The sequence below is a fragment of the Oncorhynchus kisutch genome, unplaced genomic scaffold (assembly GCF_002021735.2).
Source record: "Oncorhynchus kisutch isolate 150728-3 unplaced genomic scaffold, Okis_V2 Okis04b-Okis11a_hom, whole genome shotgun sequence".
Lineage (NCBI taxonomy): Eukaryota > Metazoa > Chordata > Actinopteri > Salmoniformes > Salmonidae > Oncorhynchus > Oncorhynchus kisutch.
The window spans coordinates 483,873-499,810 of record NW_022261981.1 but is presented as its reverse complement, the minus strand read 5'-3'; the positions used below and the strand labels follow the sequence as shown (position 1 = coordinate 499,810).

General features: G+C 42.9%; 2 protein-coding genes across 3 annotated transcripts in view; one reads left to right on the top strand and one right to left on the bottom strand.

The window, feature by feature from the left end:
• The window catches only part of col9a1b (collagen, type IX, alpha 1b), a 41,307-nt gene extending 33,027 nt beyond the window's left edge, over positions 1-8,280 (bottom strand). The window contains exons 1-5 of one of the 2 annotated variants that reach the window (XM_031813189.1): positions 8,146-8,280; positions 6,154-6,221; positions 5,284-5,476; positions 954-1,466; positions 280-342 (exon numbers count right to left, since the gene is read on the bottom strand). In XM_031813189.1, coding sequence (XP_031669049.1) covers positions 280-342; positions 954-1,016 — 126 coding nt within the window. In that variant the 5' untranslated portion in view covers positions 1,017-1,466; positions 5,284-5,476; positions 6,154-6,221; positions 8,146-8,280. Of the gene's footprint in view, positions 1-279; positions 343-953; positions 1,467-2,249; positions 3,999-5,283; positions 5,477-6,153; positions 6,222-8,145 lie in introns of those variants that run through there. The other variant, XM_031813190.1, reaches the window with a different exon arrangement.
• Positions 8,281-13,711: 5,431 nt separating this feature from the next.
• Positions 13,712-15,938, top strand: part of LOC109876239 (protein FAM135A) — a 58,226-nt gene continuing 55,999 nt past the window's right edge. The window contains 1 exon segment of the mRNA XM_031813067.1: positions 13,712-14,074. The gene's annotated coding sequence lies outside the window, so the exon portion shown is untranslated.

Here is a 15,938-nt window from a genome sequence, read left to right as displayed (position 1 = left end):
CAAATGTATACATATGTGTTTATCCATAATTGGTCTAATTCCAACTCTTCAGCTTGCAGCTGGTTATGGTTGTAAAAAGGGTTGTGCTCGTCCACCATTCAAATCACATAATCGCATAATTATGAACATGAGTTGTGATAATGTATAATTATGAACATGAGTTGTGATAATGTATAATTATGAACATGAGTTGTGATAATGTATAATTATGAACATGAGTTGTGATAATGTTCTTTATCGTTTGGAAGATAATCCAAGTTAATAGAGGAGAGAACTTACAGCGACGCCATCAATTCCTGGGACACCTGCGGGTCCTGGAGGGCCGACGGGGCCCGAGGCCCTCTGGACAAAGAGACGGTCAAACAATGCAATCAGCTATGGATATTATTGCTATACATAATGAACTGTATGGGACATACTGTATGTCTGAAAATGAAGGAGAAGCAGAAGTCTCCGTTAGGTTTAGCCAATAATAATTCATTCAAAGAATAACAGGTGCATAACTGCCATAGCAAAGCAAACATAAGACACCAACACAACTGAAGCAAATACCCTTTGTTCTGAGAAATGTGTTCCATCCATGTGATAGTAGCTACCCACTGGGCAGACATCAATTCAACATCTATTACATTTAGGTTCCAACGTCATTTCATTGAAATGATGTGGAAACAGCGTTGATTCAACTAGTGTGTACCCAGTGAGTACATGATGTAAATAAATACTGTATGCTCAGTCACAGTCACCCAGCTACAAAAATGAAATGATCATCCTTTGATTTGTTTCAGTATTTCTTATAGAACAAATTAACTTGCATGACTAGACCAACTAGAATCTGGACATTCTGCTAGTTGATTCCACAACAATAAATCCATGAGAATAACATAATGTAGATACACTCACCTGAAGTACTATTTCATCAACCTGAAAACAGAGGTACACTGAGAAGGACTTACTTGTGTGGAGCAAATAAGGACAATCTGCACCAAAAGTACCCAAAAAAGTTGCCCGTGAGCCATGGTCTCTCCTGCTCTTCCCTCTCCCGGACAGCAAGAACGGGTACAAATGTTTTCCTTTTTCTTGGATGAGTTGGGTTGACGGACCCCGACAAAAAAAGTCGCCCAACTGAATCCGTTTCTACCAACTGAACCGCCAGAGGTACCATAGGCATCAAAGCCTTATGCATATTCATGACCTGCATAGTTATAGGAAGTGATTGGCAGAATTCACGGACTGCGCCCGAACAGACTGGGAGGGTTTATTATGGGTGCAGAGGGCAAATGGAAAATTGAAAATAATTGCGGGCGATTTAAATGGCTTGTGATTTATTGGCTTCGGATTTATTGTTCATCTTTCATGTTGTTTATTTACAATGGTTGAAGTCTGTTTTGTCAATGGTTCTTACCGACGTCCTGGCTGGTAGGTCATTGCCCCACATCACAATCAATGTGCATCGATTGGAGTTCAAACTGAAAAATAAATACAATAATAATAATCACTCGGACATAAGTCACATTCACAACCTATATATATATTATAATTGGCAAAATAGTGATAGTTAAATCATTAGGTATCGTCACCAATCCTCAATCGGCTAAATCATCGTGTAGGCCTAGTCCTCACATCACATTACATCACACCACATTACATGCTTGATTCTCAACTAATCATACTAATTTGACCCTAGCAGTAAGATTGTAATGTTATTAATATCTCTTTACTGTGACCACGAATAGAGTGAACCTGCCTGATGATAAATATATATTTTTTAAAAACATCCCAAACCACTTGGACAAGTATTATCAAAGGGCATTTAAGCGCGATATTACGCGGACTTTTACTCTGTGATTTAGCTTTGGGACTATATTACAAACATCTCCCTATAATATTGCGCTGCCATCATAGAAACTTTGACTGATCTTCCCTAGACACAGCCAGGTCATCTTCTGGACTAGAACCTCTGTGTTACAATTCCCACTTATTTGTAGAAATTGACATGGCGGAGCGCCACGCATTCCACATAGGCCGCATTCAGCTAAAAGTCACTCTCGGTGTAGGTCATTTACAGTAAAACTCTGCAATGTAGGCTAGAGTGTATGCCGAAAAACTAGGTTTGAATATTTGGATTGGCCCTGCCGATACTTAACAAGTGCAGTCACTTTGTGCCTTAAAGTCCCAAACCTCTTGTACTTGCCATAGGACTAGCCTTATGAAATGAGGCTAAGCACAAGTTTACAAAACAATCAACTTACTGGCACTGCTAAAACGGGGTTATCCTTCAGCTTTCCAATCAACGTGTATCCATCCAGGTTGACTATACCTCTCTGGGGTGTGTTTTGAGAGTCCACCATAACGCAATCCACGAACAGAGTTACAGAATGCTTGTTGACGTTCAGTAAGATATTGTCCCTTTGAGAGTTGAAGAGGAACGGTAGGAAAGGGAAAACGGCCGTCTCTCGTGTTTTATTCAATGTTGTGAAGGTGAATTCAAGAGACAGCGATTCTGCGTTCAGTCTAACGGCAAGCTGCTCTTCGCCGTTCAATCTCGCGTTTGCCAAATATTCCTGTTCTTGGTTACCGTACTGCCGTTCATTCGTTAAACTGTCACAAACGCAAATTCAACCGGTAGTCCAAGAGGATACGCTGATCTGAAACATGGGAGAGAAATAGTCACCTAATCTTGTACATATTAGCCTTTGATAAGATGGCAAACATCGCCATGCATAGTAAGCCTATATGTTAAGGCCTAGTTGTCTCTTCATCTACATGCTTTTTTACAAAAAAAAGCGCATCTAATTGTAGTTCAATTATACACAAGTGATGCTATGGCTAAAACAATGTATAATTCTCCTAAAGTGAGCAGTGGCCCTTCATGTGGCCTATTAGCGCGGGAGGTAGCCCAGCGGTTAAGAGCTTTGGGCCAGTAACTGAAAGGTCGCTGGTTCGAGCCAACTGGGTGAAACATGTGTCGATGTGCCCTTGAGCAAGGCACTTAACCCTAATTGCTCTTGTTAGTTGCTCTAGATAAGATACTGCAATGTGCTGTGATTTACCCAGATTCAGCACCATGGACAGGGACAGTACCAAACATGACCAGTAGATGGCGGTGTTCACCAATACTGCAGCTCTTTGGCCAAATATTGCAGAACCGTTAACCAACAGTATATATTTAATTTGACTATCGTTTCTGGTGTTATCCCTAAGATCTGGAAAGTGGCACATGTCCTCCCCCTACCAAAAGGAGGAGATCCTTCTGACTTAGATAACTACCATCCAATCTCCAAATGATCTTGCTTTTCCAAACTTTTAGAATCCCTGACCAACTGACAGATAAGAACTTCTCGTTCTATTCTTAATGTGAATTGAGTTTCAGACCTGGTCATACAGTAGCACCGTTTCAGCTGCTATGCTCCTTTTAGATAAAGCGTTAAGTTGCTTGGATCATAAAAATCATTGTGCTGCCTTATTTATAGAGCTTTCCAAGGACTTTGACACTGTTGACCATCACACTCTCAGTCAAAGGTTGACTGAAATAGGCCTGAATCAGGCTTCTTGCAAGTGGTTTGAGAATGATCTGTCAGACAGGGTACAGTGTGTGATTTGTGATGGTGTCAAGTCTAGGTTCCTGGATATTAGGAAAGGTGTACCACAGGGGTCGGTACTGAGATCTGTTCTCTTCACTATTTCTATACATAATATTGGTCTATTTGTTCAAACTTGTAATATTCATCTGTATGCAGATGATCCTGTTATGTCTGCCATTGTCCCAACTGTTGACCAGGTGTTGTTAGAGCTGCAATCTGACTTTGGTGCCTTACAGAATGCCCTGTTTTTAAAAAAAAGTTGGACTTAATGTGGGCAACACTAAATATATGTTTTTCTCTAATTCTCACACTTTTTTCTCCAATGGACTATATATTTATTAATTGAATTGTTCTCCCATTGATCAGGTTCCTGCCTATGAATATCTGGGCTTTTGGATTGACAAGGATTTATCATTTAAAAAACATACTGTGGCTGGTAGCCTAGTGGTTAGAGGCAGGTAGCCTAGTGGTTAGAGGCAGGTAGCCTAGTGGTTAGAGGCAGGTAGCCTAGTGGTTAGAGACAGGTAGCCTAGTGGTTAGCGGCAGGTAGCCTAGTGGTTAGAGGCAGGTAGCCTAGTGGTTAGAGGCAGGTAGCCTAGTGGTTAGAGGCAGGTAGCCTAGTGGTTAGAGGCAGGTAGCCTAGTGGTTAGTGGCAGGTAGCCTAGTGGTTAGAGGCAGGTAGCCTAGTGGTTAGAGGCAGATAGCCTAGTGGTTAGAGGCAGGTAGCCTAGTGGTTAGAGGCAGGTAGCCTAGTGGTTAGAGACAGGTAGCCTAGTGGTTAGAGACAGGTAGCCTAGTGGTTAGAGGCAGGTAGCCTAGTGTTTAGAGGCAGGTAGCCTAGTGGTTAGAGGCAGGTAGCCTAGTGGTTAGAGGCAGGTAGCCTAGTGGTTAGAGCGTTGGACTAGTAACTGAAAGGTTGCAAGTTTGAATCCCCGATCTGACAAGGTAAAAATCTGTCGTTCTGCCCCTGAACAAGGCAGTTAACCCACTGTACCTAGGCTGTCTTTTAAAATGAGAATTTGTTCTTAACTGACTTGCCTAGTTAAATTAAAATAAACTTGTTAAAAAGCTCAGATTTAAAGTGGGCTTATTTAAAAAAAATAGATCTTGCCTCTCCCTAAACAGCAGGAAACAGATTGTACAGTCAACTTTCCTGACAGTTCTTAACTATGGTGACACAATACCCAGAATACAACAAGCAGCCACTAACTAAATCAAATCAAATCAAATCAAATGTATTTATATAGCCCTTCGTACATCAGCTGATATCTTAAAGTGCTGTACAGAAACCCAGCCTAAAACCCCAAACAGCAAGCAATGCAGGTGTAGAAGCACGAACTACTTTTAACCCTTAGGATGCTGTCTACCATAGAGCCCTTCACTTTATCACAGGTGACAGTTTTAATACTCACAACTGCATCCTGTATCAAAAGGTTGGCTGGTTCTCATTGAAGGCCCGTAGATCAATTCATTACTCCCTGTTTGTTTACCAAGCTTGTTTACAATGAGATGTTCTGGGGCCGCTCGGGATTGGTTGTTGTTTTGTTTGACATTGGATTGGTTGTTGTATTGCTGTGATCAGGGCACCCTTGGGATTCAGACCATGGTCTCAATGGGTTTTCCCTGAATAAATAAAGAATCATCTAATATAATAATCCATTACATCTACAGCGCTAGCCACCACTGGACCAGTGTTATTTACCTTGTGTTAATTCTGAAGTTGAATGCTGGCCCTATTTTGTAGGCAACATGCTGAGAGGTTGATCCAGGTCCCTTTTGAACGGTTCCTCTTCTGGCTCAGCAATGTGAAACTGGGACATGATATACAAACCTGTTGGTAGGTTACAGTACATCAGGGATACTTGTTGACGCGGATAGTTTTAATTCGTACACCCCTGCAAAGAGGAAGAGACAGACTGACTTGTCTTGGCTGAAGTAGGATAGGTGTGTGTGCGTGTGTGTGCGTGTGTGTGTGTGTGTGTGCGTGCGTGTGTGTGTGCGTACGCACATCCAAGTGCCACCTTCTTCCTAGCCTGCACCAGTGCTGATTGCCTTGTAGCCTGACCTTCACCCTGAAAGAAGCTGCCACTGCAGTGATTACAGTACGTGGACAGACAGACATCCAATCACCCAGTGTTTGGAAAGCTGCTGCACTGCTGTACGTAGCCCTGCTGTGAGCACTGAATAAATATTATCTCTGAGTGTCGGTTGTTTCCTCTTAAGCCTAACACCCTGGCTCGAGACTTGACATCTTGGCTCACTGATGCAGTCATACCTAGCTGCACCTTTGTATCAATCAGTTTCTTACCATCATGAAATGTTGAAATTAGATTACCATCATGATCATCATTATCGTCATCCTCAGCATCCCTCATTCCTGACCTCACATCTTTAGTAACATCTCCTAAGGCAGCAGTGTAAAGCCATACATTTCTATAAGAACTGTTCACATCATCATACATTGGGAATTCACATCGCTTATACATTAAGCTTTTGCCAGAGTTTAAGAAGATAATTAAATGTACTACCCTACTGTTTGTATGTCTTCTACAGAGTATTAAACAATACTTACTCTGTGAGTGAAGGCCTGTGCTGAGGCATTGTGGGATCACATGGCATAACAAGTAGAGGAGGACCTCCCTAAAATACAAATGTCATGTCATCACAAATGTTAGGAACCCAGATTTTAGGAACCCAGATGTTAGGTACGCATATTTTAGGAACACAGATGTTAGGAACGCAGATGTTAGGGACACAGGTGTTAGGAACGCAGATGTTAGGGACACAGATGTTAGGAACGCAGATGTTAGGAACGCTGATGTTAGGAACACAGATGTTAGGAACACAGATGTTAGGAACACAGCTGTTGGAACACACATGTTAGGAACCCAGATGTTAGGAGCACAGATGTTAGGAACGCAGATGTTAGGAACCCAGATGTTAGGAACACAGATGTTAGGAACACAGATATTAGGAACACTGATGTTAGGAACGCTGATGTTAGGAACCCAGATGTTAGGAATGCAGATATTAGGAACACATATGTTGGAACCCAGATGTTAGGAACACAAATGTTAGGAACACAGATATTAGGAACACAGATGTTAGGAACGCTGATGTTAGGAACGCTGATGTTAGGAACACAGATGTTAGGAACACAGATATTAGGAACACAGATGTTAGGAACACAGATGTTGGGAACACAGATGTTAGGAACACAGATATTAGGAATACAGATGTTAGGAATACAGATGTTAGGAACCCAGATTTTAGGAACCCAGATGTTAGGAATGCAGAGGTTAGGAACACAGATGTTAGGAACGCTGGTGTTAGGAACACAGATGTTAGGATCCCAGATGTTAGGAACACAGATATTAGGAACACAGATGTTAGGAACACTGATTTTAGGAACACAGATGTTAGGAACCCAGATGTTAGGAACCCAGATGTTAGGAACCCAGATGTTAGGAACGCTGATGTTAGGAACACTGATGTTGGAACACAGATGTTTGGAACACAGATGTTGGAACACAGATGTTAGGAACACAGATATTAGGAACACAGATGTTAGGAACACTGATTTTAGGAACACAGATGTTAGGAACACAGATGTTAGGAACACAGATGTTAGGAACACAGATGTTGGAACACAGATGTTGGAACACAGATGTTAGGAACCCAGATGTTGGAACACAGATGTTAGGAACACAGATTTTAGGAACGCTGATATTAGGAACACAGATGTTGGAACACAGATGTTAGGAACACTGATTTTAGGAACCCAGATGTCAGGAACACTGATGTTAGGAACACAGATGCTAGGAACACAGATGTTAGGTTAGGAACACAGATGTTAGGAATACAGATGTTAGGAACACAGATGTTAGGTTAGGAATACAGATGTTAGGTTAGGAACACAGATGTTAAGTTAGGAACACATATGTTTGGTTAGGAACACAAATGTTAGGAATACAGATGTTAGGTTAGGAAAACAGATGTTAGGAACACAGATGTTAGGTTAGGAACACGGATGTTAGGTTAGGAACACTGATGTTAGGAACACAGATGTTAGGTTAGGAACACAGATGTTAGGTTAGGAACACAGATGTTAGGAACACAGATGTTAGGTTAGGAACACAGATGTTAGGTTAGGAACACAAATGTTAGGAATACAGATGTTAGCAGATGAATAAGCCCTCTTTGTACCAAAAACAGAATCCTATATATAGAATCCTATATCATCAACAGCAGAGCTCTGCAACCCTCTTCCTGGTGAGCTACCGTCCTGCACGTTTTAACTTCCAACCCTAATCTAGTGCACCTGGTTTGAATCATTAGCTGGTTGATAAAATGAATCAGGTTAGTTACAACAGGAGCTGGTGCAAAAGCCTACAGTAGGGGAGCTCTCCAGGAACAAGGTCGGAGACCCAAGATCTACAGATTTGCAGTTCAGTTCAAAATGTATAGCTTAGTCTGTGAACTTTAATACATGAATGACTGTGTAATAGCAGCATGATAATGCAAAGCAATACCTCCATACATCAATCAATAAATGAATGTATACCTTTTGAATCCACCCATTCAGTAGGCCTTTAGCAGGTTTTCTGTGGTTGGTAAAGTCAGTCCACAGGTCCCAGCTGTGTGAGGAACAAGAACAACCTACAAAATAACACCTCTGGTAAGACTAGCAAACTGAGGAGGTTTTCTTTGAGGCGTGACTTAGACTGTTCTCCGGGGGTGGGGAGTGGGTCCGGTGGTTAAACACTGTACTAGGGTTAGTTTCCCATTTCAAATCAAATTGTATTCGTCATATACACAGTTTACAGCGGGTATAAAGGTGCTCCTTCCACAGTGCAGTACAATATCAATATAATAATCTAAAGGCAAGAAGTAGTAAGAAGGTATTATGCATAGTAATCAAACAGTTATGTACACAATCAGATATACAGTCTAAATGATGAATGTACTATGTCAAGTATGACTGTTTTTATAATTATAAAGTGGATAGTGTCTTGGTCACACAGGTGAATAAATAGTGTGTAAATAGAACAACAGCTTTGACTGTGTGTGTAAATGTCCTGCTTTATGTAAATGTCCTGGAGGGCAGCAAGCTCACCCCCAGTGATGTATTGGGCAGTCCACACCACCCTCTTTAGAGCCTTGCAGTTTCCATACCAGGTGGGGATGCAGACAAGATGCTGTCAACGGTGCATCTATAGAAGTTCCTGAGGGGCCATGCCAAATATGATGTACATGTTTATCTCCTAGGGGTTATAACACAAGTGTCCCGTGCTCCATCCCTGATGAGAAAGAACCTGTGTGTCTTAATGTTTCCACGTTTGGTGTTATGGTATGACGGACAAGCCCCACCCACACCACCCTCACCCCTATCTGGTGACCTATTTGAACAGTCAGTGTTCCCAATATTTCTGTCCTCTTCATTCTCTGTGATCTGTTCCCATACAAGCCTGACTGAAAGATTTCCACACAGTTCACACCATAGCTTCACACTTAGGACACCAACAAAACTGTTGTTTGGTGAAGGTAATGTGAAGAAAGACTCTTCAACAAGCACTCAGTTTTGAAGGTCAGGAAGAGCTAATAAGGGTTAACAATGTTATATGTTTCTATAGCCCATGGTTGTGTCCCATATGGCACCCTATTCTCTTTATAGTGCCCATAGGGTGTCCCATAGGGTATCCCATAGGGTATCCATAGGGTTTCCATAGGGTATCCCATAGGGTTTCCATAGGGTATCCATAGAGTATCCATAGGGTATCCATAGGGTTTCCATAGGGTATCCATAGAGTATCCATAGGGTATCCATAGGGTATCCCATAGGGTTTCCATAGGGTATCCATAGGGTATCCCTTAGGGTTTCCATAGGGTATCCATAGAGTATCCATAGGGTATCCATAGGGTATCCATAGGGTATTTTACCTCTTGGGGATGTTATTCGAAAACATAATGTTAACTTTCACTGCTATGCGGATGACACACAGCTGTACATTTCAATGAAACATGGTGAAGCCCCAAAATTGCCCTTGCTAGAAGCATGTGTTTCAGACATAAGGAAGTGGATGGCTGCAAACTTTCTACTTTTAAACTCGGACAAAACAGAGATGCTTGTTCCAGGTCCCAAGAAACAAAGAGATCTTCTGTTGAATCTGACAATTAATCTTAATAGTTGTACAGTCGTCTCAAATAAAACTGTGAAGGACCTCGGCATTACTCTGGACCCTGATCTCTCTTTTGAAGAACACATCAAGACCATTTCAAGGACAGCTTTTTTCCATCTACGTAACATTGCACAAATCAGAAACTTTCTGTCCAAAAATTATGCAGAAAAATTAATCCATGCTTTTGTCACTTCTAGGTTAGACTACTGCAATGCTCTACTTTCCGGCTACCCGGATAAAGCACTAAATAAACTTCAGTTGGTTCTAAATACGGCTGCTAGAATCCTGACTAGAACGAAAAAATTTGATCATATTACTCCAGTGCTAGCCTCCCTAGACTGCCTTCCTGTTAAGGCAAGGGCTGATTTCAAGGTTTTACTGCTAACCTACAAAGCATTACATGGGCTTGCTCCTACCTATCTCTCTGATTTGGTCCTGCCGTACATACCTACACGTACGCTACGGTCACAAGACGCAGGCCTCCTAATTGTCCCTAGAATTTCTAAGCAAACAGCTGGAGGCAGGGCTTTCTCCTATAGAGCTCCATTGTTATGGAACGGTCTGCCTACCCATGTCAGAGACGCAAACTCGGTCTCAACCTTTAAGTCTTTACTGAAGACTCATCTCTTCAGTGGGTCATATGATTGAGTGTAGTCTGGCCCAGGAGTGGGAAGGTGAACGGAAAGGCTCTGGAGCAACGAACCGCCCTTGCTGTCTCTGCCTGGCCGGTTCCCCTCTTTCCACTGGGATTCTCTGCCTCTAACCCTATTACAGGGGCTGAGTCACTGGCTTACTGGGGCTCTCTCATGCCGTCCCTGGAAGGGGTGTGTCACCTGAGTGGGTTGATTCACTGATGTGGCCATCCTGTCTGGGTTGGCGCCCCCCCCTTGGGTTGTGCCATGGCGGAGATCTTTGTGGGCTATACTCGGCCCTGTCTCAGGATGGTAAGTTGGTGGTTGAAGATATCCCTCTACTGGTGTGGGGGCTGTGCTTTGGCAAAGTGGGTGGGGTTATATCCTTCCTGTTTGGCCCTGTCCGGGGGTGTCCTCGGATGGGTCCTCAGTGTCTCCTGACCCCTCCTGTCTCAGCCTCCAGTATTTATGCTGCAGTAGTTTATGTGTCGGGGGGCTAGGGTCAGTTTGTTATATCTGGAGTACTTCTCCTGTCCTATTCGGTGTCCTGTGTGAATCTAAGTGTGCGTTCTCTAATTCTCTCCTTCTCTCTTTCTTTCTCTCTCTCGGAGGACCTGAGCCCTAGGACCATGCCCCAGGATTACCTGACATGATGACTCCTTGCTGTCCCCAGTCCACCTGGCCGTGCTGCTGCTCCAGTTTCAACTGTTCTGCCTTCTTATTATTCGAACATGCTGGTCATTTATGAACATTTGAACATCTTGGCCATGTTCTGTTATAATCTCCACCCGGCACAGCCAGAAGAGGACTGGCCACCCCACATATGCTCTCTCTAATTCTCTCTTTTTTTCTCTCTCTCGGAGGACCTGAGCCCTAGGACCATGCCCCAGGACTACCTGACATGATGACTCCTTGCTGTCCCCAGTCCATCTGACCGTGCTGCTGCTCCAGTTTCAACTGTTCTGCCTTATTATTATACGACCATGCTGGTCATTTATGAACATTTGAACATCTTGGCCATGTTCTGTTATAATCTCCACCCGGCACAGCCAGAAGAGGACTGGCCACCCCACATAGCCTGGTTCCTCTCTAGGTTTCTTCCTAGGTTTTGGCCTTTCTAGGGAGTTTTTCCTAGCCACCGTGCTTCTACACCCGCATTGCTTGCTGTTTGGGGTTTTAGGCTGGGTTTCTGTACAGCACTTTGAGATATCAGCTGATGTACGAAGGGCTATATAAATAAATTTTATTTGATTTGATCCATAGGGTGGCCCATAGAGCATCCCATAGGGTATCCATAGGTTATCCAATAGAGCATCCCATAGGGTATCCATAGGTTATCCCATAGAGCATCCCATAGGGTATCCATAGGTTATCCCATAGAGCATCCCATAGGATATCCATAGGTTATCCCATAGAGCATCCCATAGGGTATCCATTGGTTATCCCATAGAGCATCCCATAGGGTATCCATTGGTTATCCCATAGAGCATCCCATAGGGTATCCATAGGTTATCCCATAGAGCATCCCATAGGATATCCATAGGTTATCCCATAGAGCATCCCATAGGATATCCATAGGTTATCCCATTGGGCTCTGGTCAAAATAAATGCACAATAGGGTGCCATCTGGGACACACTCCATGTGTTTATCAAATGCATTACCGTGTACATACAAGTCAGAGATCAAATTAAAGCAGGAAGTAAATAGATTATTGGCTCCCAATATGATATTTTAATTTGTAGCCTATAGCCTGCCACCTGCATTAATGTGTAATACATAGCCTACATCAGGGGTAGACATCCCTGTACCTGGTGTGCCACAGGTACTGCAGGATTCTATCCCAACTAGGCAGCACACTGAGCAACTTAGTTAAAAATGTATCAGTTCAGTGATTGCCTAAATTCAACACACTTGGTCTTCCAGGTCGGTTAAATCAAAAACATTAAGTTTCTGTGGCCCTCCAGGACCAGGGTTACCTACCCCTGGTTTACACTATACCATTACAGATATCTTTGGGAGTTGCATCATTCCCTTTTCACAGTATCCAATAGGTGCCAGAGATCACATGTCAACAGAAAGTTAACAGAGTAGTCTAAAGACTACTGCACATCTGCAAAGAGGCCAGGGCTTTTATGGCACAGGTGGTCTCCACCCTACAGGGTCACTGGTTCAAACCCTGTTCTGCCAGTTCCCCCTCAACCACTATAATAGATAGTAGTTACAAAAGATGATTTCACATTTACCCTGGCATGCCTCATCTCCAACCATATCCAGATGGGATATGGACCAAGCAACCCATCTAAACTCAATCACTGAGGAATCTGGATCTGTCATATCAGTTGTAACAATTACCACTCATAGAGAATGATAGAGGACTCTTCTTTGTATCTGTCCCATTATGGAGTCTGTGAGCGAGCCATTGAGGCCATCTCCATTTTGAAGTAGTCCATTTTCTATGAGTTGAAAAACAAACTGAAAGTGTGCATACTACCACCTGGAGTGTGTTTGAACAGCTATAAAGGCAAGGTTGGGGACTTACTGCCACCTGCAGGTATGGCATATTTGCTCACAGGTATAATTCATTGGCTGATCCCTCCTGCTGACCTGGATGGCATTGTGTGATCCCTCCTCGACACATAGGAATTCCCACCCAGTAAACGACTTAAATGTTGAAAGTCCTCACTGACCCTGCCCATGCTAAAACAGGCTTATGGGCACTAGAGTCCTCTATCATTCTCTATGGTACCTGAAAGAGAGCGACTCTCCATTTGGGCTAATCTTTAACCTGCTAGCACCTCCCCAGGTAAGAGGGGAATAAGGCAACCTCAGAGTTGCACACAAGGATACTTTATTGACACACACACACACACACGGATGAAATGTACATGGAAAGGTAGTGGAATGGTAGTAGTTCTGTCCTGGACAGAAAACAGGGGTAATGAATACATTGTACATACTGTATGATAGCACGAGAGCAATGATAATTGTAATAAAGGTCTGTATAAATGGATATGCTACCAACGATATACACAGAGGCAGAATGCAATAGGCAATAGTAAAAACTATAAAGAACAACAAGCAATAATTATATACATGTTACACACTCACTCTGTGCAAGCACACCATCCCACATGTCCAAAGAGATATGAGGGAGTCCAGCTGTTGTTGTGCAGGTCAGAGATGAGCTTGCTGGTCTCTCTGTGTCTGCTTGAAGGAGACTGAGAGAGAGGCAGGATCTGGGGATCTGGAACCAAAGATGTGATTGGCTGACCCCACTGTGTGATAAGGCCCCTGGCAACCATGAGCCCTAGCAACCAATCGGTTTGGCTATGGCTAGAGGTGTGAAGGGCAAGTTCATGATTTGACCTCGGTTATTTGAGTTCTCAGTTGTCTTGAAAGCACCAAAAGAGTCACCGGCAAGGACGTCAGAGGACCACTTGACAGGATCTGCGCAGCAACTGCGCAGTTTTTATGTTCGACAACGTGCGTGGTCGCTTCCACTGTTTTCCAGCGGATCGTCGCTAGCCTTGTCAGGCTGCGGAGGCTGTGTGCAAAATCAAGGGACTGGATTGACTACCCATGTCGTTGTCCCGTTTGGTTTTGAAGTCGGCTTAATGCTGTTTTGTTATAGTATTTCGTCTGTTAACTATCAGGAGAAGTGATCTGTCGACACAGAATCTGGTGAGTACTGAGTAGATCAACGCGCCAACGAGCTAGCTAGCTACTAGATAACAGCAACGTCAGATCCGATGTGTGAAAATAAAGCCATTGGCTGCTGCTTTAGTACTTGAAAGATTAGCTAGTTAACTTTAAACTCGTAGCTAGCTATCGTGCTGGCTAGCTAAGTAAGGACGGCTAGCTAGTTACTGCAAAACTAGCAATGTAACGTTAGCTAACAGTAGTTAGCTAACGTTATGTGGTGAGACTGGCAGCTGATTTAACTAACGTTAACTACTGTTAACTACTGTAGCCAACACATTATCTATATAACTACTGTGCGTTGTTGACTCAACTATTTGTATGTTTCTTCTGAAGAAACCCCAGCTAGTTAGTTAGTTGACAAAATTCCCAGTTAACTAGTTATCTTGCTATGACGTTTTGATGGTAGAAGCTGGCTAGGTAAGTAACTACACTTGCGAGACAGATGTTGTGTGGTGATTCATTCTGTCCTTGTTTGCAGTAGGGGATGGTCACAGAATATTTCAACATCTGAGAGTGATCCTGGGAAACTTTTGAGGAAATAGTAGGCCTATGTAAGTTGCTCAATCAACAGGACCTATATAGACGAAGTGTTTCTGCATGTGTTACATAGCTAACTAACTACTGAACCAGAACCCTTAATTAGTATGTTCCTAGACCCTGGGATATAAATGTTACTCTCCCCTGAACTGTCATACGGACAGTCAAGGTAACTAGTTAACGTTAGCTAACTAGCTATACCATGTTGTTGTATGTCTTCTCAGATATGACTTGGGCTATTTCTTCTCAGTAAGTTGTCAAAATGTTATTTCTGTTCAGTTGCGTAACTAGCTAGCTTGCAAGCTACCTACACAATGTTGAAGTATCCTCATAGACTCACTGTCAAGAGTGTGACTAGGTTGGAAAAATAGGCAGGCAGACTACAGGTATGATTGTTAAAGACACTCAGAGCATTCACAGACACAGGTAGCAAAGTTGTTTTGCTTGGCAAAGATCAATAAACTGAAACTGTCATGAATGGAGCTTACTGTTTCTCCACAATCATTTAACTTCCAGGAGTAGCACTGGCTTCAAAAGACCAGGAGTAGCACTGGCTTCAAAAGACCAGGAGTAGCACTGGCTTCAAAAGACCAGGGAGTGGAGTGTGAATTCCATAGATTATTATAAGGTACATTATTAATCAGACAGCACACATAGCTGCACTCAGGAAGGAAACGGGTTGGCACCACACTACACAGTTGATTAGAAAAGCACATGCATACTAGCTAAGTATACTGTACTATACTGTAACCTAAATGTGTTGTAGTCTGCATCATGCTGAGTTATGAGGGAAGAACAATAAGGGTGACTCCGGTTTATCTTAAGTAGGCTACATTCCCCTGTTTCCTCATCAGTACAATCTGTAATGTTGTCTTCGATCTAGACTGTATTGTTTTGCATCATTCTGTCAGTTCAGTTGTAAATTGTGATTGTGTTGCTAAATCTCAGTCATTTGACTATTTGTTTGTTCAGTTAGTAAATGGGTAGCTGGCCATGCAAACAGTAGCCTAAACCAGCATGCACACACTGCTATGCAAAGCAAATACCCTGCTGGTAGACATAACTCAGTGGATCTAGGCTTTGTAACTGTACTTAGAGCAGCTCACCACCACAATGTTTTCAAACTATTACCAACTTAAAGGAACCCGTTTGATCACTCAAACGGAAACGTTGCACTCAGTTGAGAAATATGACACTTGTTCTAATTAAAGTTGGCTTGGCACCACTATCTCTGGCCCTGTTTCAGATAGCCATGCCATCTCTGTTTGAATGCACTTTGCTTTGTGAAGCGTGCAGATGCAGGTAC